Genomic DNA, 26,997 nt, shown 5'->3' with positions numbered 1-26,997 from the left:
AATATTTTCATGTGGTTGAAAGCATCAAATGCACTTTTTCATGGGACGTGTTGTGCTACAATACGTAAAAGCAAAAAAAGTTTATCCCTGATCCAAGTGGTCACTGAAAACCTTAAAAAGGAAAAAAATTTCCAACACATAAAGAAGAAATTTCAGATGAATACTTTTCTCTTTAGAAAACAAAACAAAATCCTAGAGGTGCATATCTTGTACATTTTTGTAATCTCTATAATTAGTAGACAGAAATTAGTAGTTATAATATTTAACTCTTTCCTCTGTTATTTGAGTGCTGTTCAGTTTTAACTACAATGGTGATGTGATACCTAGACAGTAGGAAAACAAAGCCGGTAAAGTTATTTGTATCATTTCACACAGCCTTAGCTGATTCTGTTGTTTGACACACGTTTGACCCAGGTGATGAAACCAGCAGGACAATCTCAAGCTGGACATCCCCAGCTCCTTTAAACATGCACAAAGGCTGCATTATGTATTCAGTGAAGAAAGTAAAAAGTTTAAATAAAACTTTTTTTGTCAGGTTCACCATATTGGTGCCGATAGTTTAAAGAGACTTTTGAAACAAGGATCCAGACTTATTGTAAAGCATTATGTCATAGTGACCAAAATTCACAGCATTTAGCCATTCTGTGTGCCATGCCTTCATTTACTTCATCTTTGTCAGCAGGGCCATCTGAGGAAAACAAATGTTGCTCTGTATGTTGGTACAGATAAAAAAGAAATGCAAGGGGTGGGGAAGTGGGTTAACAGATGAAGGACACGGCAAGAGGGGGATGGAAATGTGTGTATGGATCATATCCTGCCACCAGTTTTGTGATCTTTTCTGGCCTGTTTTTTCTTTCTTTACAAATATTAAAGAATTGATCACAGAAAAGAATAATGATGCCTTAACGTACAAATTTCAGAGGGTCAATACAACACATACAACACAGAGTAGATGCATGACTAATATGAGACTATAAAGGAGTTATCTATTATCTATTGTAAGGTCTTTACCTTACAATATAAAGTGCCTTGAGGTAACTGTTGTTGAGATTTGGCTTTATATAAATCACACTGAAATGAATTCAACTTGTTATACAGACAAGAATGCTTAATGAGGGAATGATGGTGTCCTTTTTGAAATGACAGGGAAGGAGACAGATAGCTGTTTTTGCCTTTTTCGAAACTTGACTTAGGTATAATATACAAAGGTAGAATTTTAGATTTTTTTTTATTGTGTCAGCATTTATTTTGATTTGCAAACTATTTCAGTAAAGTAATTTATTTACATAAACGGGTGATTGTGCATCATCTTTGGTGGTTTAACATTTGTAACCCATACATTTTTATTTTTCTTTCACGACCTTGTATTCAAACCCTAACTTGGGGCAGTACTTACAGGTGGGCCAGGGGGTCCAACCCTTCCTGCAGATCCAGGGAAACCAGTGGGGCCCTGCAAAAAAAGGAAAAAAGAAGTGGTTTGAACAGCAACAGAAAATAACATAGTGTTTTGAAATGTACTTATAATTGTAGGATCAATGGATCTTACCGGTGCTCCCTGTGTTCCTCTTCCTCCTTTCAGGCCAGCAACACCAACTGGCCCCTACAAAAAATTATATCAACATTTAACTAGAACATAATCTCTCAGTGCACGCATGCAGGAAATGTGTGCAACTGAGAGATTCTGTTCTAATGAGGAGCAAGCAGGAAGTGAAAGCTCACTTATTTAGAACTCGCAGCCAAACTGGATTAACTAAATGTATAGCAATAAATAAGTGGTTTTGGAAATAAAAATGTGTCAGAACAACTACATTATTTTGCAACTCACGGGAGGTCCATGGGCACCAGCCAAGCCCTGTGGCCCAGGAGACCCTGCATCTCCTTTCTGGCCTTGCTCTCCAGGCTCTCCTTTTACTCCAGGTTGGCCATCAGGACCCTGTGAGGTGTAAATGATATTAGCAGAGATGCTTTTCCTCCTTTATCTCCTGTGGCATTGTCAAAGGCATGCATATATTTAGCAAAGTGTTTCAGTGTACTTACAGGGGGGCCAGAAAATCCAACAGCACCAATAGGACCAGGGTCACCTCTCGACCCCTGCACCACAAGATAAATGTTTGTATTACTTTGTAATGAGCTGCCTTGTTTCAGCACAATAAAGCAATACTTAATGTGTAAGATGCAAACACTGGTGAGGTGTACCCACAGGTGTTCCCCTGGATCCTGGTGGTCCAGACGGTCCTTTGGGTCCAGGTTCTCCCTGTAAAGAAGCCACAGGTTTATTGCAATAATTTGGATAAGAATTTATTGAGAATCCAGTATTTTTATTGGTGTAAAAGCAGCATGGGGCAAAGAGTTTCCTTCCCAGAACAGTGGGCCTACTGCTGTCAAACTGCTTTTGTGCTTTATGTGTGTTTCATAAGGACTCTACCTTCTCACCACTGGGTCCTGCAGGTCCTGATGGTCCAATGGGACCTGGTGCTCCCTGTTGACAGGAAAGAAATGTGGTTGGGGATCTTTGCTCATCACCATCACTCATCATTAACATAAACTTGTGCAGTCACGTCAGCAAACAGATTTCTTTCAACAAGCATTGACAAGTCTTAAGCTTGTATGGGTACAGCTTTAGTTTTGGCTTACGCTCCTGTCACACTCCTTTGTTCACAGGTGAGCTGAGACTAAATGTGTTTGCAGCAAGTCAAAGATGCTTCACTTACTCTTGCACCATCATTCCCAGCTGTCCCTTCAGATCCTTTCTCACCAATTGCTCCCTGAACAAACACAATAAATGAAAAAGTTTTGTAACCACTTTAAAGAGGAATGTAGTCATGAAAAAAACTAAGGCTAAAAGCACTGCAAAAGACTACTACAATTTTTGCAAAGATGATCACATACTTACTCTTTCACCTTTGGGACCAGGAGGACCAGAGATGCCCCTCTCTCCTGGCATTCCCTGAAGACCTGGAGGACCCACGTCACCTAAAGCACCGGTGGGACCAGGGCTACCCTTCAGTGACAAGCATCAAGGTTAATACGAGTTGGCCCAAACTACTCCAGACTTGTGAGTTATACATTGATTATGGTGTATAACAATACCTTTGGCCCATCTGGACCAGGTGCACCAGGAATTCCTTTAGGTCCCTGCAGACCTGTTGGACCCAGTTCTCCTCTCTCCCCAGGAATTCCACGCTCTCCCTAGAAAAAACAAATATGACCAGTTGAGTCTCAGATAGTCAAACTCCAGCTTGGACTGGTTGGAATCAATGCAGTTCACCTACCCTCGGTCCAATCTGACCCACAGGACCAAGTTCTCCAGGAATACCCTGAAAGAAAAAAGCTACATTTTTAATGCTCAGTCCAAAAGAGACATGAAATTTAAATTCATCCAAGACCTTTTGCAATAATAATTTAGTATTGGATATAACTCAAGGCTACTTGGGGTGGCTCTAGCTCAGGTGGCAGAGCAGGTCAGCCACTAATCAGAAGGTAGGTGGTTCGATCCCAGGCTGCCTCCTGGCTGCATGCCAAATATCCTTGGGCAAGATACTAACCCCATGTTTGCCTACTGGTGGTGGTCAGAGGGCCCGGTGGCGCCTGTGTCCGGCAGCCTCGCCTCTGTCAGTGCGCCCCAGGGCAGCTGTGGCTACAATGTAGCTTGCCATTGCCAGTGTGTGAATGGGTGAATGACTGAATGTAGTGTAAAGCGCTTCGGGGTGCTATGGACTAGAAAAGCGCTATATAAATGCAGGCCATTTACCATTTTACTTTCATAGTTTTTGTTGGACTCACTTGGTCACCTGGTTTCCCAGACTCTCCAGGAGGCCCTTGATTTCCAGGCAAACCCTAAGAACACACAAAAAAAGATATTTTTCAGAAATTATTTAGAACCAGAAGTAATCCAACTCCATGAACTGTTTTAAAACTTTCTGTCCTTTTACAGTGCCTCAAAAACATTACACACCGGGAAGCCATTTTCACCTGGAGGTCCCTGCTCTCCTCTGTCTCCTGCAACACCCTGTTAGAGGACAAACACTTCTATGTAATCAACAGCAATAATAAAAAAAAAAAAAGTTTTTAAAAAATAGTAATCCGACACTTACAGGTGGGCCAGGGGGTCCTGCAGGCCCAACCTCTCCATCTTTTCCTGGAGGACCCTGTGGACAAAGTCACACTTATAAATCCTGCCGATTACACACCTGATGGGGATCCACTCCTTCATCTCCTAGCAGCCTGCGTTCGGTTTAGGTTGATTGCATTAATAATGACTTCTGTGCTCATGAAAGATCTAATAAATCCAAGTATATATATTTTTTATCAATTCCTGAAAACAACAAAAACATTTTTTAACTGTTTATCATTAATGCTGACATATCATCCTGCTACTCACTGAAAGTTATTTGGGGGTCCTTCCCTTTCTGCCATATAATCAAAAAGGTAAGTGCACAAGGCCCCAAGTACAACTTTTTGACTGTAATAAGTCTAAAACTAATCATAGAGCACTTTTTGTTGCCGTACTTCAGCACTTGTGCACTCAAAATAGTACTCACTCTTTGACCTGGCACTCCTGCAGATCCCTGTTCCCCCGTCTTTCCTGGGTCACCCTTTAAGAGTAAAAAATATTGAATTAGAGACAGAACATGACGTTACTAGACTGACTTGACTATTAGGGCACAGCTTCAGAGACGCTGCAGCCTTACACTGAAGCCCTTGGGGCCTGGGACTCCCATGATTCCTGCAGGCCCTCTGTTTCCAATGGGCCCTGTAGGACCGGGGCGACCATCTTCACCTGGGGCACCCTTGAAATGACACAAACCGACACTGGTTATTTATCATAATTTTAAAGAAAACTCCAGTACGTGCGATTCAAACACATTAAAATATACAAATACTCAGAATTACCAGTGGTCCTGGTTTTCCCTCTGCACCTTGAACTCCGGGGGTCCCAGTAAGACCCTGTGGAAAAAGTTTTAAAACATAAGGATAGGAAGTTAGAGCAATAAAGAGAAACTTTCGGAAATACTGTAGCTCAAAAAGGAAAATGCCAAGTTCTTGTGTTACCCTTGCACCTGGTAGACCAGGTTCTCCTGTGCGCCCTAGGTCTCCTAGAGAACCTTTTGGTCCTGGTGGGCCTGATATTCCACGATCTCCTTGAGCACCCTTTTGACAAAACAAAATTGCTGATTAAAGCAAGTAAACAAGCGGTAAACAAAAGGTTAACCAGTAAATAAAGTGTTCAGAGCACAAATGTAATCATTATGTATATATAGCATGATTTATGGTAACAAACTGTACCTTTGGTCCCGGCAGCCCATCTGCACCAGGGAATCCTCTGTTTCCAGGAGATCCCTGAAAGAGAAGTGATGATTTAATATGTGCATATTAAACCACATCAGTAAAGTGAAGAATCCCAGAAACTATAATTTAATGTGCCTTTAATTCTGACTTCCCAAACTGCAAAGTTGTGTGAACAAATTACTGAGCTGACTCCTGCCCTGGAAGAGGAACTACGTGAAAGGTGAGTGTTAGAGTAGGAAGCAGAATCCAGGCTTACTCTTTCACCGACAGGACCAGGAGGCCCAACAGAGCCGGGATCTCCACGTAGTCCTCGCTTTCCTTCCTCACCTTGAGGTCCGATCACTCCCTGGGAACCAGGCGGACCCTAGAAAATCAACACATGGAACAAGAAGACTGAGTAAGAGGCAAGTCTGGATTTATAATGCAATCTGCATCAGTTTGACTATTTGATCTGAATCTTACCGGTTCCCCTTTAGGTCCAGCTTCTCCTTTAAATCCCCCAACACCAACATCTCCCTTTGACACAGAAATGCAAAAATGTGAGTCTCCTGCACATAAAGCGATAGCTTACTGTTCATTAAGCATTTACAAAATCTCTGGCAGTTAAAAGCAAGAATTCAGTTCAAACTCTGAGGCCTTTTACCAGTTGTCCTTTGATCCCAGGTTGACCAGTGCTTCCCTGAGGTCCTGGTGGGCCACGGGGTCCAAGATGGCCGCCTGAACCTTGCGGACCAACAGTACCCTGTAAGAAATTAAAACGTGTTTCTTTTTGTGACTTCACTTAGTCTTAATAATAACAAGCCTGGAGTAAATAAGTGTTAACTTACAACTGGTCCTTTGGAACCTGGGCCTCCATCTGTTCCCATGGGCCCCTGTGAACATAGAAACTCTCTAATTAGAAAATTAAATCAATGCGCAAAAGTGAAAGTGTGGCGTGTAAGTATGGACAAAGTAAGAAATTAACCCTGATGCCAATGGGGCCAGGTCTCCCCTGATGACCGGTCTCTCCTCTCTGTCCTTGTGCCCCCTCTGGACCTCGGACACCTGTGGGGCCAGGCTGTCCCTGTGGAAAACAAAAGCCAAGAACAATTAATATAAACAATAAAAGTGATATGTTTGGCTTTGAAAGCATAAAAGAGCAAATAGCTATGTTCTTTGTTACTTACCTTCATACCTGGGGCCCCTGGATATCCAGGTGATCCACTGAGACCCAAGGGGCCCTGTTAAGAAAGAGTATTGACAGTAGGATGTTACTGTAACTTCATCACCCAATTCACATCTAAAATTATGCAAACATAATGGTTGCTGACATACAACAGGGCACAGCAACCATGCAAGTATCACTACTTTTCTGTGTCCGTTATTGCTCATGTGGCTAGTTCACATATGTTTATTTGGAGTAACACATAAACATGTTTAAAATAAGACTGATGATTGCAACCCAAATATATTTTCCTCAGTTTAACCTAAGCATCTAATTTGGATTTCCAAAAAGTCATGCTAGTCTTTTTGGTGCACAGTAAACTCACAAAAGTAAAACACAGCATATTGCGACTTACCATCGGACCAGATTTCCCGATATTACCAGGAGAACCACGCTTACCCTGCAAGGTAAACATCAGTTTGGTTCAAAAGTCAGAGTAATATATACACATATACACATACACACACACAGGTGGTGTCATCGCCCTTACCGCTATACCACCTGGTCCAGGGCGTCCTCTCTCGCCCGGCATCCCTGCAGGACCCTGTTATCCACAGAGAGTGATAAATTACACCTACTTTTTATTTATGCAAAGGTTTAAGGTGAAAAGCTTTAGTTACAGGAAAGTGAATACATGTTTAGTTGATTCAAAATGAGAGCAGAATCCAAAAGCAGCCGACACTGAAGTCCACGCCTGCTTAAAAGAATAATAAACTGCATCATTTGCACGGGGCTGCTCCAGGCAATTTGTTACTGTCACTTGGTTTCTGAGCATTTACTGGCTCTGTGGAGACTAAAAACAAGCAACAGAAACTTTAAGAATAGCTTACCATAGGTCCAGGTGCTCCCATTGGACCGCTGGGCCCTGTGGCACCCTGCAAAAAGACACAAAACAAAGTGTTTAATGGGAACCATCTAATCCACCAGTGGCACAAACTGACAGACCGTCGATTTGACATCAGTTATACCTTGGATCCAACAGCTCCAGTTTCACCTTTTGGTCCAAGAGGTCCACTGTGGCCCTGTTAATAAGATAGAAAAAGACTCACATACTGTTTTATGTTGTGTATGCAGAGCTGGGCTAAGCACACTGACTTTACTCTTAAGGAAACATGGAGAAAGTGAATGACAGAGTTTAAAGCAAAGTGAAGTCAGTTCACTTCATCATCATACCACTGGTACTTGTTTTAAAGTGCTTCTAACAAGGATTACTCACTCTGTGACCCTTCAGGCCTGGAGGCCCAGGTGTTCCAGGAAATCCTCTAGGCCCCTAAAACCACAGTAGAACATTATTAGTTTTTTCTAATAATAATCATTTTAAAAAGCACAGGATTTAATTTTTATTAATTTAAAGCTTACTGCTGATCCAGGGAATCCAACTTCTCCACTATTTCCTGCTTTGCCTGATTCTCCCTGTGTGGGGAAATGACATTTTCACATTAGACTGTAAAACGTCTTTCTATGTTGGGTTCTGTGTTTCTGTTGGTGCTTCTAATGTGCTTGAGGTGTACCGTGTAAGACCTATAAACATCTAAAGTGACAGATTTTATTATTTTGTAATTTATCAAAGCATGTATACCTTTACAGGGGAACCATATTATTCATTTCCAACTCCACATTTTAATTTGTGCACTTTGCATGATTCAATTCCAAATGATCCTTATCAGTCTTCCTGCAGATTCTCAGTTCATTCTCTGTCATCGCCAGTTTATTTCCTTTCCTCTTTCTTTTAAGCCACCTTTTGTATAAATGGTGGCCACTCACCTTGCCCCCTTCTACTGAAATGATCAATTTCCGTAATAAAGTACAATCGTTTTTTTTTTTTTTTTTTTTAATTCTCTAAAGTTTCACAAGTCGAGGCAGACAAACATCTCAAAGCTAACTTACATCTTCACCTGGCTTCCCCGGAGGGCCCTCAGGTCCTCTCTGCCCTGGTGAACCCTGACAAACACAGATTGCAAACACTCAGCAACAGCCCATCATTCTGACAGCAAAATTTTCTCTAATGAGCAGCTTACCAAAAACAAAAAAATCAAATAACATTAAGTAAATGAAAATATAGGAACAGAGAAAATGCATGCTTGAAGTTAGAGTACCATATGTCCAGGATCACCAACATCTCCAGGAGATCCTTGTGGTCCAGCTTGACCCTTAAAATGAAGGATAAAACATTCAAAACAGGAAGAACTACTAAATAATAAAATGCCACTCCAGTATTAATAAAAATGTTGCAAACTTACAGGTGATCCATTCGGCCCAGGAGGTCCTCTTGCTCCGTTCTCTCCCTGAAACAAAGACAACGTCAGATCAGTTAAATGTGTTTTATTCAAAAACTATTAAGTTAATATATCTATTTATGTTCGTCTTTTTTGTTGCAGCAGTTAAAAATCAAGTGAATTACTTCCATTCACAGAGATACTTATGACACCTATGTGATAGTAGACACTCTGTGGGTGTGCACAGAAACAGTAGCTGTTTCTATAGCGAGATCATGCTGCTGTAAAGTCTTCTATATAATTTACTTACTGCAGATCTAAATATCATTTACATATATATCCTGCTAACTCATCTAAATGACCAAATGCAAATTAGGAGACACAAGCACACACTCATTTTTATTGTCATTATTTATTTAGGTATTTGCAACACTTAAGAAAATGAAAGTTAAACAAGACAAATATCTAACAGACATTAAGTGTTAAGAAATACAATAAAAAAATAACAAAGATATAAAATAATGAAATAGATTTGTTTCATTAACTGTTCAGGAAACACAAAAATGTGTGAAACCTCATAAAGTTGTAATCTTTATGTTTAATTAGCATAATGTTTTGGGAAGTAGTACTTAATTTACTTTGTTTATTAACTTACATATGAATTGGGTAATAACATTAGATAAAAGATTATAATTAGATAATAAATTATAACTTGTATCACAATAAAGAACAGGGGCTCATCTCAAAACCATTTGAAGTTACTGGGAGGCTTTCTAGTCAGGAGGTTTTACTCCTTCGGCCATCGATTCATACTTTTTCTAAAAATATCTGCAGTTATTGAAAAGCTTAGTTAAGAACAATATTTAGAAGAAAGCCCAGTTCAATTTGCTCCACATATTTTGACTTTTTTTTTTTTTAAATCTTTTTCACAGAGTGAAGGCGCAGACAGTCCACAGAGAGCATGCTCAAATGAGATTCCCGCCAACTGACTTCCTGTTTGCTCACACGCAGGCATGGGATGTTCCAGGAGGCTGGGATTTCTTCCCTGAGCCCTTCACTGAGGAAGCGAACAACAGACCTGGAGGTGTGGGGTTAGTAAGCAGAGCAGGGGAAAAGCGGGGAAAAGGGACTCGCTGAGTGAGGTTGATAAGGGCAAGATTGTTTCTGATTGTTTCTGAGTGTTTCTGACACGGCAAAGCTCGTGGGCTGCTCCTGGGAGGGGGTGGTGAACACCTGCAGAGAGTGAGGCGAGAGAGTACTGGAAACAACCCGAGGCAGGGTGCATTACTGGATTTTAAACATTCAGGATCAGGAGACACAGAAGCAGCGGAGGTGCCTGCAGAGGAGGAGGAAACAGGAGGTGCTGCTGGTGAGGAAGAGAGAACGCCAGGATGCACTGTGGGAAAACGGGGGAGGGCGCAACATGCTGCTGACATGAAGACTCAGAGAGGACCAGCTCCAGTTCTGTGCTCACCGTGTTTCTTCATCATCAACGTTTAACATGTTTAATCAGCTGCTGACTAGTCAACTGCACCCGAAATGTGAAGTAAATCAAAGCTCCACCATCGCATTGCACTGGTGCAGTGCAAAGTTTTGCAGACAGGTCTACTTAGTGTTGTATTTGTTGAAGCCTGTCTGGAGGTAAGCGTATGTGAAGATCAAAGTGCGCTTCTGTTTGTGTTTGAGCTGTTAATAAATGGATTGCTTCTTATGGAATGTTTTTCTACTCCACTCTAGCACTCAAAGCACTTTATACAACATGCCTCATTCAGGCATTGATACAAGCGCTTCTTTTCTATATGCTTACTATCTGACATTCACACACATTCATACTGCAACGAATGCAGAGCAACTTGGGGTTCAGTATCTTGCTGTTATGGTTGTTCTCATGACTTTATTCTCTCTGCAAATAAGACAGAATCCATAGTGGACGTTATGGAAGTGAATGGCATCCCTATTGCTTCTCTTGATGTCGTTGCTGCAGAAGGAAACTGACCCCAATGCATCAACATAAATTAGCCCTAATCCACAAGTAAGTAACAGTAGCATTAGCTTGTTGTCTTCTCCTATTATTGGGATCAAAGTGGAGCATTACAGCAAAACGACAAACTGACATGGGGCGGACTTTAAATGATACAAAGACAATATGTGAACTCTGACCTTTCAGTATTGGCGTAAATGCAACGGTGAACAGTCAAAGTGCTTAATAAAATATGCACCATATGCATCTCTGGAAACGCTGAATAAAGTGACTAATGATCAACTTTTTGCCATAAGAAGGTTTATTTAATTAAACCTTTTTATGACTTTGAAGAGGCACTATTTCATAATTCAATGACAAAGTTTACAGCACACACATGCATTTTAACCACATCTTTTCATATCTTAATTCCTGCAGGTCACATTGTTTGGACAGGCTGCAAACCCAAAGTGAAAAGAAATTTCAAAAGTGGCTCTTTTCATTTTTCTTTTAGAAACTGCCAAAGACTGAACAAGAGGGAGATACAGAGTGAGACAGAAAAGACGAAGGAACTCACAGAAGATGTGGAACTGCAAAGTAATAGAGTTAATGAAAATATAACACCATTATTTAATTATATTTTATCCATAATTAGCAAAACATAGGAGCTTTATTGGAGCTTGGAGCTTTATTTAATTAAGTACTAGACGTATTAGGGAAACTCCAAGAAATGAGAACACCTGTTCTAGACTGGTGCCAAAGTTTTCTGCCAAAGCTTCAAGTGGGGAAAAAAAGTTATCCACTCAGGAACAAAGCTAATTTCTTGAGATAAATAGGTGCGTCAGTTTGGTGCTTTTCAGCTGAAGGATTTAATTAAACATCCAGTTAAGGTCGGTCCATATTAGTGCTGTCATGCTCTTACCCTGGAGCCACTCAACATGGCCATGGGTCCTGTTTTTGAGTCAGTCACTCCAGCCATCTGGGCTCCCAGGCCCTGCAGGTAAAACACTGCAGGTTAGCTTACCATGTAAGGCTTGACACGGATGCCTGCAGTTTAAACTCTAGTGTTTCTGTTTATTGGCTCACCCCTGGGTGTGATGGATGCCCTGGAGGTCCTGGTTCACCAGGCTGACCTGGTATGCCAGGCTCGCCGTCAAAGCCCTGAGGGCCCCGTATTCCCTGGAGAGTAAACGAGAGAGAGTTTAATTTACTTTTTAAAAGGTATTTTTAAAACTGCTCACACTGATTTACACACATATTGATTTATTCCTTTCAGCAGTGGGTTTCAGCTCTTATTTGGATTTTATTGTAAAGATGCAAATGAAGACCAATCAATTAGTTAGTAAAGCCAGAAGGTGTTCTAGAACATGTCACTGACTTCAATAAGAAAATAATAAAACAGATGTACCTAAACTTAATTTTCATTTGTTTATGAACTGCGAGCTGTAAAGCGTGTGCAACAGGAAAACCATTGGTTATGTATTAATAAATCACCAGCAAAATGCTGCCCTCAACTCTGCTGAAACTCCACCAAGCAGAGCACATTCATTCATCATGCTGCCACGTCTTTGCTTGCTAAGCACATCATAGATCAAATTTCCACATTACATCACTTTTTGACCGTTAGTCACTTGTCCTTGAACCGAATGGGCTTTAAGCTGAGTGAGTTAGTGAGGATCCATTCTCATGACCCAGTAATGAAAAAGCTCAAATGTCATGTGAATTATAGCGAAGTGGGTGTTTCAAACCGATAATACAGACATGACGTCCTTATTTATAGCTTGCATATGATGCAAGATGATAAATATTGTTAGTGTTGCCGTAGTCTAATGGAGAAAGACACAATAAAGTGATGGCGTTGTCTTGATTAAGGTAATAAATACTACTGTGGTTTGTTATTTTGTGCAAACCCACGTGTTCTCTAAAGGTCCTGCCAGAAAAAAATGAGGAAGGATGTGATGCTCTGGTAACAGGAAAAGGTCAGATTTTCTATCTTCCTATCTTCATGCTTTTTATATTCTGTTCTTAAGTTGTCTGTGAATGCTTGTTGATGTGACCTACAGGCCTTCCTTTGGGTCCGTGTGATCCTCTTTCTCCTGGTGAGCCGGGAGGTCCCTGTCAGAATAGACAAGAAGAATCAATAAAAAAAATCTGACCCTGACACTTCTGCAGTAACATCAAAACAATGAGCACGCTTGGCACGGCTTGAATTGCCACCGTGACCCAGCTGACTGGAGGCCTATCCTGCTGTGTAGACCTCCTTTTAAGGTGAAGTTATGCAGGATGCGGCTGTCCTCTCATGCCATCTAGTGTCAACTGTGGTGGATGAACATTAGCAATGTTCTTTTTGGTAAATCCTGCCGGTAAAGAAAGAAAAAAAGATGCTCACCATAGGTCCAGGGCGGCCTCTGATACCAGTCACCTGCAGGGAAATCATCAAACACATCAGTTTCATCCTGCTACGTTTTTGGATTTAAAATTGTCAGTTAAGCAGGTTTAAATGTAGGAAACACTCACAACTGGAACATCTCCAGGTTCTCCCTTCTGACCCTGCGCAAACAATAAGAAGTGACAACAACTTTCAGACTCACACGACATGACAGTGGAAGTCAGAGCGAACATAAAGTATAGGATCACAAAACTGGCCTACCTTGTAAATTCTACCCCCATCTATAGGAGGAAACATAGAAAAATTGTAAGGAAGAAACATGTAAGGAATATGCAGACAAATCATCAGTGTAACAACTCAGTAGGCAGCATATACTGAAACAGCTCCAAAGAAATTCATTAATCATTATGGGATAAACACGCAGGTCAGTCAAAAGCAAAATAGACGAGTAAAACAATTAATCGGTTGTCAGTCATTCTTAGTGTGAGGCTACTGATGTGCAGCAGGCTGCTGGCAGCAGTAATTCATACATCATCTCAGTAGATTATTTGGCAGCCTGTCAAAACTAAAAAACCCAAACAATCTGCTGTTATAGCTTTTATTTCTGAAAGCTTTGAACTACATGGTAGGGAAGGTTTATTTAATCGATGCTGTTTAATTTCTTGCCCTCTCTTTGGGATTAAATTTGTGTTAAAGCGTGATAAAGATCTGAGAAGGCCTTTCTTTGAATCACCGTGTCTTCTAAAAAACCAGATTAAATAAAAAACATTCTTCTTCAATTCCACAAACACAGACAAAAGGTTCAGGCTCACCAAAACTCCCCGTCCCACCGCTGCTTGATGAGTCAGTCTGACACACGGGGCAGCACTCGCCATCTGGGATGTACATCTTCTCACAGTTACTCAGATCGTCACACTGAATTTCATCGCACAGGACCTGCCCGTTGTCACAAACACAGATCCGGCATGGCTCTGGCTTCCAGATGTCCCTGTTTGTGTACACCTGGCCGTCTGCCGTGCAGTCCATGTCATCTCCTGGAAGGTGGAATTTGTGTCAGTTGAATACAAAACAAAACCACTGAAGAACAGCTCTTGTTTTATAATAGGACGCTGTAGAGAAATTGCTGAATTGAAGATATCCTCTTTTAACAAAGCATTTTAATAATGAAGATTGCAGTGGGAAAAAAAATCTTGGTTTTGAAACACCTAACCGTACGCTGTGGCCTATCCTGATATTCATTGCTCATAAGGTCAGGATGGCTCAATGTGTACTTCTAAATGTACAAACAAGGTTTCCACCATATTCTGCACACACTGTAAGAGGGGAAAAAAGGGTCTGGAAAACGTGATTCGCTGTCGGGGTAAAGTCTCCAGCAGTTAGACATGAGATCATTTCCTCCAGAAGCAGCGTCTCAGAAATTTGACTCTTTTTCAAAAGAGAAAAACCTGCAGCCACCTATGAGTTTCTCCCATAAAGCCAATTATTCAATTTAGTTCAGAGATTGCTTTATGAGTTAACAAACAACTGTTTATTCAATAATAATGCACCATGCTGCCAGCTAAATACCAACTGTTATTCTTAAAAATCCCCCCAAATATTAATAAATAATATAAAAAAAAGAGTTCTGGTCAGAAAAAAGAGAAAGAAATGTAGATGTGGTTTGTCTGGCTTCAACAGACATCTGGCACGTTCTGTAAACATGAGCCCAGGTCTTTCAGGTCTGCAGACGCTCTGAAACCTTTACCTGTTCCTGATACGAACAGCAGGTGGCAGCTCTAAGCTTTAGACAGCAGGTAAGTCCGGTTACCCAGCTGCAGGATGCAGGAAGTTGCAAAGAGGTGACTCAAACGCAAATCAGAGTGGCACTTCACGCATTCTTTCAGCTTTTCTGTAGTTCTCAATATATTTTCCACACATGTATTTGTCATCACAGATGTACAGGAAGACTGAAATATGCCAATAAACTAAAGTAAAACGTGGCTTATTATGTGAAGTACACATTGAGATGCTCTTTAATGAACATCTCATGGCATTTACATGAAACAGTTTTATGATCTCTATATTTGTTATAGTCAGATCAGTATGAAAATTTGACACCTATGATGACATTTGAGGATCAAATAGAAAAACATTGTTCCATATGTACCAACATTTGATTCTATGTGAAGTAACATTCTTCAGAAGTCATGTAGAGATGAATATCTGAAGGCAGTAAAAAAAAAAATCACTATAGATTTTCAACTTGGTTAATAAAAAAATGGTCAAAGAATTCAATAAAATGATAAATCAAGTAATTAAAAACAAAAACATATTTTCGGGAATTCCATTAATAATAGATCAGTCATGGCTATCAGTGCAGTCCAGCAGCCGAACCTTCTGTGACGAAATGAAGAGACCCTCAACATATCTGTGAGATATGTTGAGATTCTCCTTACAAGATCAACGCAAGTTAATGATAGCTTGAGAATATGAGTATTGCTTAACTCTTCAACAATCCACCATCAACATTGGGACCTTTGAAATCGGACTTGGATTCTGTACAAATGCACCGTGTAATCAGACACTCTTAAGCTCATTACATCTAATCTCACAAGGATGGGAAGCAGTGATTTGGGTAATATCTCAGACAATGGTGTGGAATGACCCCCTTTACACTGTACTACTGCTGCTGTTTTCTTTCCTACCAGCTGATATTACTTTAGTTATATATTTTATCACAAATGACTGCTGGAACTACATATATACAATATGAAAGCAGGTGCAGATCTATGTTATGTGTTCTTGTGGTTCAAAAGAACAGAGTTTTTAAAAAATAAAAATATAAAAGAAATCCCAGGGGTTTTTTGCAATAGCATCCTTACTTTACTTTACTGATTTTGGTATAATGTAATCCTCTCCTGTCTCTGTCAAGGCAACATTGGTTATGTGTCGTAACTCTAGTCTTTGAGTTTATGAGCATAGTTAGGGCTATGACAAAACTGCAGTTTAACCATGCATGTTTCAACTAGCATCAAAGACTTCTTAAAAAATTATTAAATTACACAGTGTACAATATAATCAGTGAGTGGTGCTACTGTTTCTTAAATTAGTAGCATTGTCATCTACTTTCATCTGTATCCTTTAGAGAATTATTAAATTACTTTGTTTTCAAATCAGCCTTCAATTTTCCACAATTCTGATTATTTAAAAAAAAAAAAAAACCCACACAATGAAATCTAATGGTAATGTTAGCAACATTAGCCAAGTAATGTGCTAACAGTTGGTTTGCTTTGCTGATGACTGAGATATTTTTAGCAAAAGAAAAATGGCATCTGCACATCCATTGTTTCGCTGTCCCGGGATTATTTAAATCCCAGATTTAGTAATGGAAGAAAGCTCTGAAGCCCCACTTTAAAGATGGCAAAAAAAACCCCAAAACATAATTTGGGCACTTTGAACTTAATCTGGTATTTTTTCCATAGTTACATCAGTTACATTTAAAAAAGAGGCACACTCAGCCAGACATGATAGGCTAGTACAAATGACCTCGAGGTACAACAGCCATCACCCATAGATTGTTTCTCCTAACCAACTGTGCACACAGGGGATCAACACTCCAACTAGCAAACACACCCCGAAGGTATGTTTTCTCAGATGTCGCTGTTCAATCGACCACAAAGTATTTGACGACACTAACAACACACATAGTGCAAAAATAAAATTTCCTGCCTCTCAACAGCCAGTTATATCCCACACTGTGGTGGTGGTCTTCCAAAATGAGAAGCAATACTTCACATGGAACATTTTTCTTCATTTTCTTGGAACTATTTGAACAATGGATCTCAATATCTGGAATTAAAACTTTGTCTGTTTTTCAAATGAAACATTCTTGTATTCAGTTTCACAAGATCAAACTAGAAACTCTTTCTAACTGATTCAGTTTGACGTGAAGTCTCAGACAAGCTTCTGTTGAATTTCCATTCAGGTAAATGTTATCTCAAAGGTATTGGAGGTAATTTGTGTGTACCGTCAGTGCATTTCAATACAGAGACATAAAACCAGGGATGTCTGGCAGAGCTGTTGGCCACAGAGCTGGGGAGCAATTTTTCCTGCGCAGGTTTGAGAGTTTTCAAACACTGCGTGTTGGGAGAATTTGAAATTTACTGGAAGAGAAGTGTGGTTTTTAGAGTGGTCTTTACTACCCCACCGCAAGCCCCGAGGAAGAGGGGGGAAGTCGGGGGGGGGGGGGGGGGGGTCACTTTTTCCCCTCCTTTCAGCTAATTCGTTGCAGGTTCTGCACTTTTCCACAGACGCCACGGTTTGACTGTGACATCGGTGAAAAGGCATGCTCCCTTTCTACTTCTAGATCTGTACTTTCCACTAGTCAGCTAACAGGGCAGACGGTTTCCTCTCCTGGTTTAAAACATGGAGTCTGGATCTTTTCAACATGACTCACGTGTCTACTGCTGCTATCATTTAGTATCATTCACCAGACATAGGCCAGATAACCCGACATCCTTTCTCATAAGTCATGACGCGCACCAACCACCAGGAGAAAACCTGGGAAAGCTACTTTGTGATGTACTTGGCAGATGTGAGTAACGAAAAAAAAAGGGGATAGTTTATGGATTTTCCTTGGCTAATATGGAAGCACTCATAACACACTGCTTTTGGGGAGAAGCTATGGCAGCCAGAAATGGAGGGGTTAGAAAATGAACTTATGGAAATGATGAGTCATTTAAAAGTGGATCCTTGATCTCTTTTAGAAAAACAATAATGAGTACAGGGCCTAAACTGACAGTCACAGCATCATCTAATTTCTAAAAGATAGTTTCCAGTTGATGTTAAGTTTATAAAAATCATACATTTTGTTCTGAACAAGCCCTTCTTTTCAGTCAGAGTAACTTGCCGTAGCTGACATGGTTTATACCATGAGGACTGTAACTATGATTTCTCATCCAGATGCAGATGAGTTACAGCTGCTGAGGGGTGGCTCTGCTGCAGCTGTGCTTTCTTGCTCTAAAAGCCCAGAGTGTCGAGGCCAAACATAAATCTTCCCGCTGCATATGGCCTTTAGGTCAACCTGCGACTTGTCCACTGATAAAGTTGTCCATTAAAGTTGCTGTTCCACAAACACTGACTGAGGTATTTGCCATCCCAGCCCAGAGCTGGAGTCATAATAGGTAAAAAAAGAAAAAAAGGACACCCAATGTTTTGGCTCTCGTGTCAACAGTGCTTTGCTGCAACGTGATTCGACACCCTGTGATTATACCTCAATCTACCTTCTTTTATTTCCTCTAGCATTTTAACACATCAGAAAAAGGCATCCTGTCTGTTTAATATTCAGCAGTGTGCACGATTTACCGTATGATGCTGACAGGGCTTGAAAGCTGAAGAAACACTCTAGTCTGAACATGCTCTTCACCTCGGCTTTCACAAACAAAGCTCTGAATCTCGAGGGAGGGGTAGGAAGCTCGGGCCAGGAAAGTTAAAATGATTGCATGTCTAGGCTTTTCCATCAGCAGGCCCCCGTCTCCACTGGCTCTTCCTTTTAAAGAGGCAACCGCAGCTATGAGCTGTTCCCTTCCTGTGTTCAGTCAGTGGACGATTGTGGTCCTGCTGAAGTACACATCACCCGCTCCTTGTCTTTATGTCTTGTGCTTCTGTTGCCTTAGACTGGATTCATCTCCATCTTATGTTACATATCCATGGCAGAGCTGGAAATTTGAATTTGCAATTTACTGAGTTTACATTGTGGCATTTTCTCAGTTTTAATTAAGTTTGCTGCAGGGGTCGCTTCTATCAAACTGGTCGTGTGCCTTTGTGTCTTTGTGGCACATTATCATAATGAGATAATTATGCTGTACAACAGAAATCGTGCTCAAGAGTGAGAATTCTTTATAATTACAGGACTTCAAGCTGTTGAGAATGATAAAATGAAAGTTGCTAAACAGTGAAGTTTTTAGACTTGGATTCAGCAGCACAGTCTGAGGCTCTTGCTGAGGTCAGTGTCAAAGGTCAACTGAAGGGCTATCTTTTTCTGGCTCCTTATCAGAAGAATTCTTAACTTCTTTTGAAAAACAGTGCAATGCAGTGTTCTCACACTGACTCCAAACAGATTGCATTTCTTAATGAGCATTAGTGTTCTGGTCTGTCTTTGTTTTATACTGTGGCTCTAAGTATGATTATGTTCAGTTTACTCCGTGACCACATAGGTTCTTTTGTTTATTTTTGCTTTTCTGCATCAAAATATGTTGCAGATGTCTGATTGCACATGGCAACATTGTGCAGTACGTAACCTATCATTTAGACAAATTTATTCCAACACACTCGGGAATACAAGCATCAATGTTTAATCCATCAAACCGTGTGATCATTCTTAATGTTCCAAGTCTTAAATCTCACTGACTGATGACTCTGAAACTGCCTGCATTGACTTCTGCTGTGAAATACCGACTATAATTTAAAGATAAAGCAAAAAATAAGAATGGGGACAGATTTACTGGATGCATTCCGACAGGCCGTTCTTGCTATTAGGATGTGAAAATGCACAACAAAGTCTTGAAGTGACTCTAGACCTTGCGAGGTGTAGCTGTTTGATTTAAATTAAATCTTCCACTTAATCCTTGCACCCTGTCAAACATGTGGTTTTCATGTCCTCTCGGGATGCTTCCAGCTGCTCACTGATCAAGCTAAAGAAAATACACAAACACTTGTGGATGTACTTAAAATATTACAGAATAGTTATTATGGACAATAATGGACTTATGATCAAATATGTAAAACATTGAGGCATTTATTCTTGATGCTAATTATAACACACTGCATAAAAACGAACTGTACCTAATGTTAGTTTAGGTCGGCCATGGTACATTAGCTGATAAAAGCTGATCACACTGCCAGCCCACATGAACTGATGTCTTAGATGATAAAACTTATTTCTCAAATTTCACATAGGACCCAGCATTTCAGTTGCTTTAGTCTGCCCTCTGTTGCAGTTGCCTCTGCAAGCCATTTTGCAACCCACCACTAACCCAGCTACTCCTTTTCATCCTTGGACAGATTGTGGAATTATATTAACACACGCGCGAATCCTCCAGATCAGCAAAATGCCTTTTACAGAGGTGCTCACACTCATCGTTGCTGATCACGATCATTTAAGTGCAAATACTTCACAGGTCTGCATGGTAACCCTTTTCTTTGTCAGTGATAGTTTTTTCTTTTTTCCCTTTTCTGTCATGGCGAGTCTTACTGTTGCTTCATGTTTGTACATGGAAGTCAGGAATGTATGCCTTAGGCTTCCAGCATACGCAGAAGCCCAAGGCACACATTGTCATATGGAATAAGAATCGACTTTTGACTAAAGTGGTCCTCACCGAAAATACAATCAAGGGTATATGGAACTATTATCGGACTGCCACAAACAGTTGTTTTTTTCACCAGATTTTTCAAATGTGTTAATATAAATAAATAGTTGTGGTTTGTCCTCATAAGAGCAGGTAAGCTGCAAAAGAAAAAGGATGATGTCAAACATTCCAGTTTACCAGAGCAGGCAGTTAACTTATACAAGGGGTCAGAGCACCCTGGTGTTTTACATCAACTGAACATACAGCCAGATGTGCTGGAATAAACTCTGGATTGTATACTCAAAATGACTGAGAGGAAATTTCTTTCCAGCAGAGTTTGTTCACGATGTCTGATTAAAACATGTGAATACAAAGAAAGCTAGTGTTTGAGGCCTTTGTGTTTGTGCAAACCAAATGCTAGCAAAGTGCACTCTGGAATTTGGACAACTACAAGATACTGTAGCTGTGACTCAAATGAAATAGTGCAGAATTTGTATCTGGCTTGTTTTCTTAATGCTCTTCTTCCATTCTTTAGTTCCACTACAAGGTTTGGTTCAGCTGCCAGAGCAATTTATTTACAAGCAACTTGTCTAATAAACCTCTGATTAAAAGGATTTAATGAAGCAGAGAGTGCTGGGTGAGCCTTTTTCTGGATGATTTAGCCTCGTCCTCCTCCTTGATGGATGAATACTGTACTTGCCAACTCTGATAAATTGGTAGCATACCCCAGCGCTCTTTCAATGTGGATTATATTATGACTGTAATAGAGGCACTTTTCTTTCTATATACATTTAACTGAAAAGCAAATGACTGGACTGTTTAACCATTACGGTCTGATGTCTGGCAGAGTCACTTAGCCATTTGTTATCTGTGAGAATTACTGAGGTTTTGGTTTTGTGATATTGTTATCAACTAAATAGACCAAAAGTACTGCCAGATGAAACCAGCAGGTCTGTGTAGGGCAAAGAGGAAACTATCTTTTCTCGCATGACACACTGTCAAGATCGGTTTTCATGGTCAAATATTCAACTACTGCTGCATTTGAAATGGGCTAATGTCAACAACTTGAACTTCAGACATCTAGAGTGACTCCAAATGGCAAACTCTGCTGCTGTTCCCAAAATGACCACTCCAGGCTGCGTCCAAAAATGAGTTGATATCCAGACTCTCTTCTTTAAATGTACAACTTTAAAGAAGAAATTAACTTTAATAACCTCATGTAAATCATATTAAGGTTTAAAATTTTGCATGATAAAATGTGTGGCTGCTTTGATTGAGAGGTGTATGCAGACACAGGTGGTCGGTCACTGTCTGACCTGCATCAACTCGGCTTGTTCAAGATTCTCATTCATGTTTATGCTGTCATATTAGCCAGAAATACTATGGATAATATGACCATCCGAGAAGTCCGTCTGAATGTTTTTGTTTTTTAATTATTTGTTAGCACTAATTAGGACGTCTGTGTTTATACACCTACCCAGTCTGCCAATGCACCTTGCTAAGTAAATTGAGTAAAATTAGCTGACACCTCTAATCCTCCGAGAAAAAACAAACAAACCCAACAACACAAAAAACAACCACAACCAAAACGGCTTTAAAGCAGTAGGTCACAAACCATGTGACCTGGTCTGATGTCACCATCTTTTACCTACAGTCTATTATAGAGGTAAGAAGTCCAGAGAAAAACATGATGCTGTTGACTTTTTTTATAGATTTCTTGATGTTTATTTCTCTGTTATTAAGATGATACCAATAAAAAAATTCATTTAGAATGATCTGCATGGTTAGACACCACTGTAGGGGTTAAACAACAGTTCAGTTTTTAAATCCGCGCTGTGAAATTTTAAATACGCTGTCCTCAGCTCACATCATTTTCACCCATCTGTTTGCATTTTCATGTGCAGACTGCGGTGCTCGCATAACATGCCTGTCTCCTCTCTCTCCCTCATCTTTGCATCGTTTTCAAAATGCAAGAACACGGATGAATGTGGGCAGCACATAGTTAAGCTGGTCACATGCATAAAAGTCAGAAAACAGCAACAGTGTTTTTGCACAAAGCTGCTGGTATATGTGCAACATTTCAAGGGCATCTCATCTTGAAACACTTCCAATAATTCACATGTTGACTTGTAAATGCTAAAAGATGGAACGCACATGTCCAGACACTATCATTCTTCAGGTGGGGAAGAGCTTTGAGGCTTTTCTTTTTTTCCTCTCTCTTTTTACAAGGGATTCTGCATTTGTGAGAAGCAGCAAGCCCTAAGGCAAGAGAGATTTATTGCGTCCACATTTTGTTTGACCTCTGCGCTACAGCAGTTTAAGGACGCTGCATCCTCTCCTCAAACCCCGCAGCTGCCGGAGGCTCCATTTTAAATCCCACTTTTCCCTTCGCATTAGCCTGTGTTTTCTCATATCCCCCCTCAAGCTCTCCAATCTCCCTTTCTTTACCCTTATCCCTATCAAAGGACACAGTATCTTTATGAACTTTCTGCCACACTCCTGTTTTTTGTCCTGCTTAGTTTTATTTTCAACACAAATTCCAGGCCATTTAGTGACTTTCCTCACAATCCCTTTTCACTTTAAAATGAAAGTTTGAGGACTTTTAGATAAATACATGGAAGTGATTATGTTAGCAAATTTAAAAGCCGCAGCATTTTCTAAAGGCTTTCAGTGCAGTCATCATCTATTCAAAACATTGCTGGAGGAACCTTGTTTTAAAGTAATGTGACGTTATTGTATTAACAGAAATGCACTTTTACTAATGGTTTCCAGCCCTAAGAATCAGACAAACAGTCATTGTTATGGAAGATGTTTTTGTGGGGGTTTTGGAAGCAGAGATCTGTATCTGCATCTGTAAGGAAAACACTGTCTGAGCCCACATTTAGGCCAAAAACCTCCCCAAAACATTTTGAGATAAAATTGATCCAACATTATTTCAGCATTATCTCCGAAATGGAAACCATGACTTCATTCATGTGAACTATTTCAGCTGTACTCCAAGTACTTCCTCGAGTCATCTGTTATTGAAATCACAGAGTTTGTTTCCAGTGATCGGCTCCTTGCAGGTACAAACCATATCTGTTGCTGGAGAGAGAAACCGTAATTTTCTGGACCACTGTTAGGATCGGACAGATAAGCGAGCACAGGGAGACGGGGGTCAGCACAAGGCCGCCTTCCTGTTGTGACATCACTCAAGTTGAAAGCCCAGGGGCGACACACAGAATTTATCACTTTCTCTTTATTGCCAAATGAAGCCCTTGAAGTTACTGCAGTTTGCATTTTTGGAGGCACAGACAAAAAGGGGTGATAAGGTCAAGGCAGGACTGGCCACATGGTTCTGTCTCCAGAAGGTTGTATCTATGAAATTGCTGGAGCCAGACTGTCTGGGTTTGGTTATGCAAATAAATGAATAACTATAATTATTCAACAACAGGTAAATTAAAGCATTCTTGGAAGGATAACTGAAATCTGCACTGAGTTTCTATGAAGCCTTTTATACACTTTGATGGCAGAAGCTCCTTTTTAAATTTAGCTATTGATTTCTGTATATTGACTGATCTTATTTTTTCCCTTTAAACATCTTAAAATATGTTTTTGAATCTCCAAAGTTCTGTCTTCTCCATTCATGTGAACCTTCTAGGTAGACAGCAATTGGTGTGCAAGGCATTGACGCTTTCACAGCCCTGGTAACTTTCAGTACTGGAAAAGAGAAACTATAGACAGATCTGAGCAGAAATCTGTGACAACAGATGATACTAAGACAAACACAGCATGAAAATCTGCAGAGCTTCTTGACAACATGGGCTGTCTCTGAAGCTGACAAGAAGGTGCTGTAAAGAATGGTGAAAATCTTCAGAGGGCATTTATATTGACAGATACATAATCAGGCTACTGGACATCATGAGAGGCCCCTCCCACTCAGACCATGAACCTGCGTAGCCTCAACGCCCGTACAACAAGGCTGAGTGGACTCAGTGCCATGAGTTTCCATCTGCACTTTATCAGTTCATGTATGTGTTTTTGTTACTATATGATTTTTAAGTTATTAAGTGTTATTCTGCTTTATTCTACTTATTATTTTAATACTTGTCTGGAAAACACATTTTGGTTTTCTTTCATATTTTTAACATGTTGAATGTCCGTAAATCTGTTTATCCATCAGCTATCACTGAGATCAGCTAAAGAGGCAGGACTGTGGCTGAGCTTGACCCTTGTGGCATCCCGTAATATGCACATGCGCCTTCTTTGTACTCCTTCACTTTTACTTGTGATTTTGCCACATCTGTTCATTTTCTGTGATGTTTTGGTCACATTGTGGTGCTGGCTCCTTTTGCTCAGCGGCCATCCCATGGGTACAAAACACCAGTTTAACTGTGGCTAATGTTAAAGTCTCATTCAAGGCCGATTTTTATTATTTGCTTTTTGATTGAATTAAATGTGCATAGTTGCACAATGCATAATTTGCATTATCAAATCTGCTCAATGAAGAGGGTATAGTTTTGTAGTTGAAGGTTAAACAAGTAACCCAAGCTAAAGCTGATTTTACATACATTTAAAACATGTTTGATTAAACTATATTAAACTGTGCAGTTACTGAGTTTGAATCCAAACCTCTCAACCAATCAGAACCTCTAATACTTGCTAATAACCCCTTGGGTTCAGTTCTGGCATGCACGTGTCTTGCCAAAAGAGTCTTAGATAAGAAAAACTGTATATGAGCAGCATGACTCTAATTTTTAAAGGACGACGCACATGAAATGTTCTCCTGTTTTTGAAGATCTTGACTGACAAAAAGATTATTGTTCAATCTACTCGGAAGCAAATGCTCTGAGATACACTTCACAGTGACCCATTTTCTCTAATGACAGAAGTATGAAGGGAATATTCCCACCCAGGTCCTTGTGACATTATGGCAAAACACCAAAAACTGCATCAACCAATGAAAAACGTTTTTCACTAGCAGCGAATCACTTCTGGGCAGTTCTGCTGCAGTTTGTTTGCTTAAAGCCCTCCCTTCTATCAGTAACAGATGCATACTTTATCCAATATGTCATAGACAGCTGTGAGTTGCAGAAATCTCGAAGGCGGTCTCCCTCCAGATAAAATTACAATGAAGTGTTTTGCTTTACAGATGTGGAACAAATCACCAGCTGACCAATTTTTCAGTTCCGTTATGAAAAAGAACATATTTGCAGTAATCTCATCTGTCTCAATCTGTTTTGTCTTCAGATCGTTAATCACAATTAACAACAACAACAACCACTTTTCTAGAGGAAATTCCTTTATCCTAACTCTTAAACTGGAGTCTGTTGCGACATACACATGGAGGTATCTGCTGTTGATCACATGTCCCAAACAATCCTCCGGGGTTCCCCTCATTCTCACTTCTTCTGCCTTTCACATTCTCACCTCTTTCTTTTCTCTCGCTCTCTTTTCAGACTCCCTTTCTTATCCCCTGTCCCTGACTCCTCCTCCTCTACTCTCTGTTCCTTCCTCTCTGATCCGCAGCTGTGCCAGGACTTTTCTTCCCCCCTCAATGCCCCTCTCCTAGTACTGTAGATATAAAATTACAATGAAAAGATTCTGTATTTAAAGCTTACCCCTTCCCTTCTCTTTAAACACTGTGCCACACCAGGAAAAAAAAAAAAGCTCAGAAACAAGAAAGAACATGCAACTGAATAAAACTCAAAAAAGGCTCAAAGCCTCCACTTAGTGCTCTTATGTAGCCAAAGTAAATAGAGAGTGGCGTGATGCACAGCAGACTTCAAGCTGTGTAAACCTTTGTTTGTTTGAATCTCATACGGCTGATCAAGTGAAACCTGAGCGGAAAATATCTAACACGTGAATTACCCGGGTATCCCACACCAGCCTTTGTGTTTGCGTTGCTTTTCTTTTTAATTTGAAGCGTTACAAAAATGCAAAATGGCAGTTTTAATGTTATTCATATGGAAATAATTTCAAAGCTAGCACGGAGTAAATTACCACGCCAGCATGTGAGTTTGTTGTTCTTCTGGGTGAAATATACTAACTTTCCTCAATGTGCTGTAAACAGCTGAATGGTGAAGCAATAAAGACGGTTCATGCGTAAAGGCTCCTGGCTGACACTAAGAATACAGCAAAGATTTTTTATTTTTTTTTCCAATATTTAACATTGGCTTCACCACTTTAATTCATTCTCATTAACTTTGTCTCTTTTGGCAACTTCTCTGCAAAAGCATTTCACCCATTTGCTAAAACCATCGAGGTTAAATGGTGGCGATGAGTCACCGACAACAAGCAGACATTTCCACATCTCACTGGTCTGGCTCGATGTGAGACGCGTCTGTTTGGGAACACTGGCTGGACATTATGGCCAGTGGCCGGCACAGACTTCACATTGTGTTAACAGAATGCTCCCTTCTTTTTTACCAAAAAAAAAAAAAAAAAAAAAAACTCACTACCCCTCTGGACCTGCTGTGAGCTCTTCACATAAAAGCCCAAAGAAGAAATGTCGCGAAACAAAGAAAGTCTTAAATAGGCAGAATTTTATTAGTCCAATCAGTCTTACTTTTTTCTGCAGCCAACACTTAGCAAGTCTTCTTGGTTTCTATTGCTGCTCCCAGATAGTCCATGCA

General features: G+C 40.2%; 1 protein-coding gene and 1 long non-coding RNA gene across 2 annotated transcripts in view; one reads left to right on the top strand and one right to left on the bottom strand.

Annotated features, from left to right (window-relative positions):
* The window catches only part of col5a2a (collagen, type V, alpha 2a), a 42,955-nt gene that overhangs the window by 8,333 nt on the left and 7,625 nt on the right, over positions 1-26,997 (bottom strand). Inside the window, exons 2-41 of the mRNA XM_080290531.1 lie at positions 13,871-14,092; positions 13,320-13,339; positions 13,187-13,219; positions 13,059-13,091; positions 12,731-12,784; positions 11,756-11,848; positions 11,592-11,663; positions 8,734-8,778; positions 8,590-8,643; positions 8,381-8,434; positions 7,853-7,906; positions 7,710-7,763; positions 7,462-7,515; positions 7,324-7,368; positions 6,984-7,037; positions 6,849-6,893; positions 6,456-6,509; positions 6,254-6,352; positions 6,117-6,161; positions 5,933-6,031; positions 5,752-5,805; positions 5,546-5,653; positions 5,287-5,340; positions 5,053-5,151; positions 4,894-4,947; positions 4,692-4,790; positions 4,542-4,595; positions 4,095-4,148; positions 3,956-4,009; positions 3,784-3,837; positions 3,273-3,317; positions 3,091-3,189; positions 2,894-3,001; positions 2,712-2,765; positions 2,426-2,479; positions 2,201-2,254; positions 2,038-2,091; positions 1,826-1,933; positions 1,547-1,600; positions 1,397-1,450 (exon numbers count right to left, since the gene is read on the bottom strand). Coding sequence (XP_080146657.1) covers positions 1,397-1,450; positions 1,547-1,600; positions 1,826-1,933; positions 2,038-2,091; positions 2,201-2,254; positions 2,426-2,479; positions 2,712-2,765; positions 2,894-3,001; positions 3,091-3,189; positions 3,273-3,317; positions 3,784-3,837; positions 3,956-4,009; positions 4,095-4,148; positions 4,542-4,595; positions 4,692-4,790; positions 4,894-4,947; positions 5,053-5,151; positions 5,287-5,340; positions 5,546-5,653; positions 5,752-5,805; positions 5,933-6,031; positions 6,117-6,161; positions 6,254-6,352; positions 6,456-6,509; positions 6,849-6,893; positions 6,984-7,037; positions 7,324-7,368; positions 7,462-7,515; positions 7,710-7,763; positions 7,853-7,906; positions 8,381-8,434; positions 8,590-8,643; positions 8,734-8,778; positions 11,592-11,663; positions 11,756-11,848; positions 12,731-12,784; positions 13,059-13,091; positions 13,187-13,219; positions 13,320-13,339; positions 13,871-14,092 — 2,651 coding nt within the window. The remainder of the gene's footprint in view (positions 1-1,396; positions 1,451-1,546; positions 1,601-1,825; positions 1,934-2,037; positions 2,092-2,200; positions 2,255-2,425; positions 2,480-2,711; positions 2,766-2,893; positions 3,002-3,090; positions 3,190-3,272; positions 3,318-3,783; positions 3,838-3,955; positions 4,010-4,094; positions 4,149-4,541; positions 4,596-4,691; positions 4,791-4,893; positions 4,948-5,052; positions 5,152-5,286; positions 5,341-5,545; positions 5,654-5,751; positions 5,806-5,932; positions 6,032-6,116; positions 6,162-6,253; positions 6,353-6,455; positions 6,510-6,848; positions 6,894-6,983; positions 7,038-7,323; positions 7,369-7,461; positions 7,516-7,709; positions 7,764-7,852; positions 7,907-8,380; positions 8,435-8,589; positions 8,644-8,733; positions 8,779-11,591; positions 11,664-11,755; positions 11,849-12,730; positions 12,785-13,058; positions 13,092-13,186; positions 13,220-13,319; positions 13,340-13,870; positions 14,093-26,997) is intronic.
* On the top strand, positions 10,605-12,087 carry LOC145420969 (uncharacterized). The gene is made up of 2 exons (XR_013902216.1): positions 10,605-10,741; positions 11,184-12,087. It is a non-coding gene; the product is annotated as an uncharacterized LOC145420969 (long non-coding RNA).

Source organism: Astatotilapia calliptera, chromosome 16 (assembly GCF_964374335.1).
Source record: "Astatotilapia calliptera chromosome 16, fAstCal68.1, whole genome shotgun sequence".
Classification (NCBI taxonomy): Eukaryota; Metazoa; Chordata; class Actinopteri; order Cichliformes; family Cichlidae; genus Astatotilapia; species Astatotilapia calliptera.
This window is presented reverse-complemented; position numbering and strand designations above follow the sequence as displayed.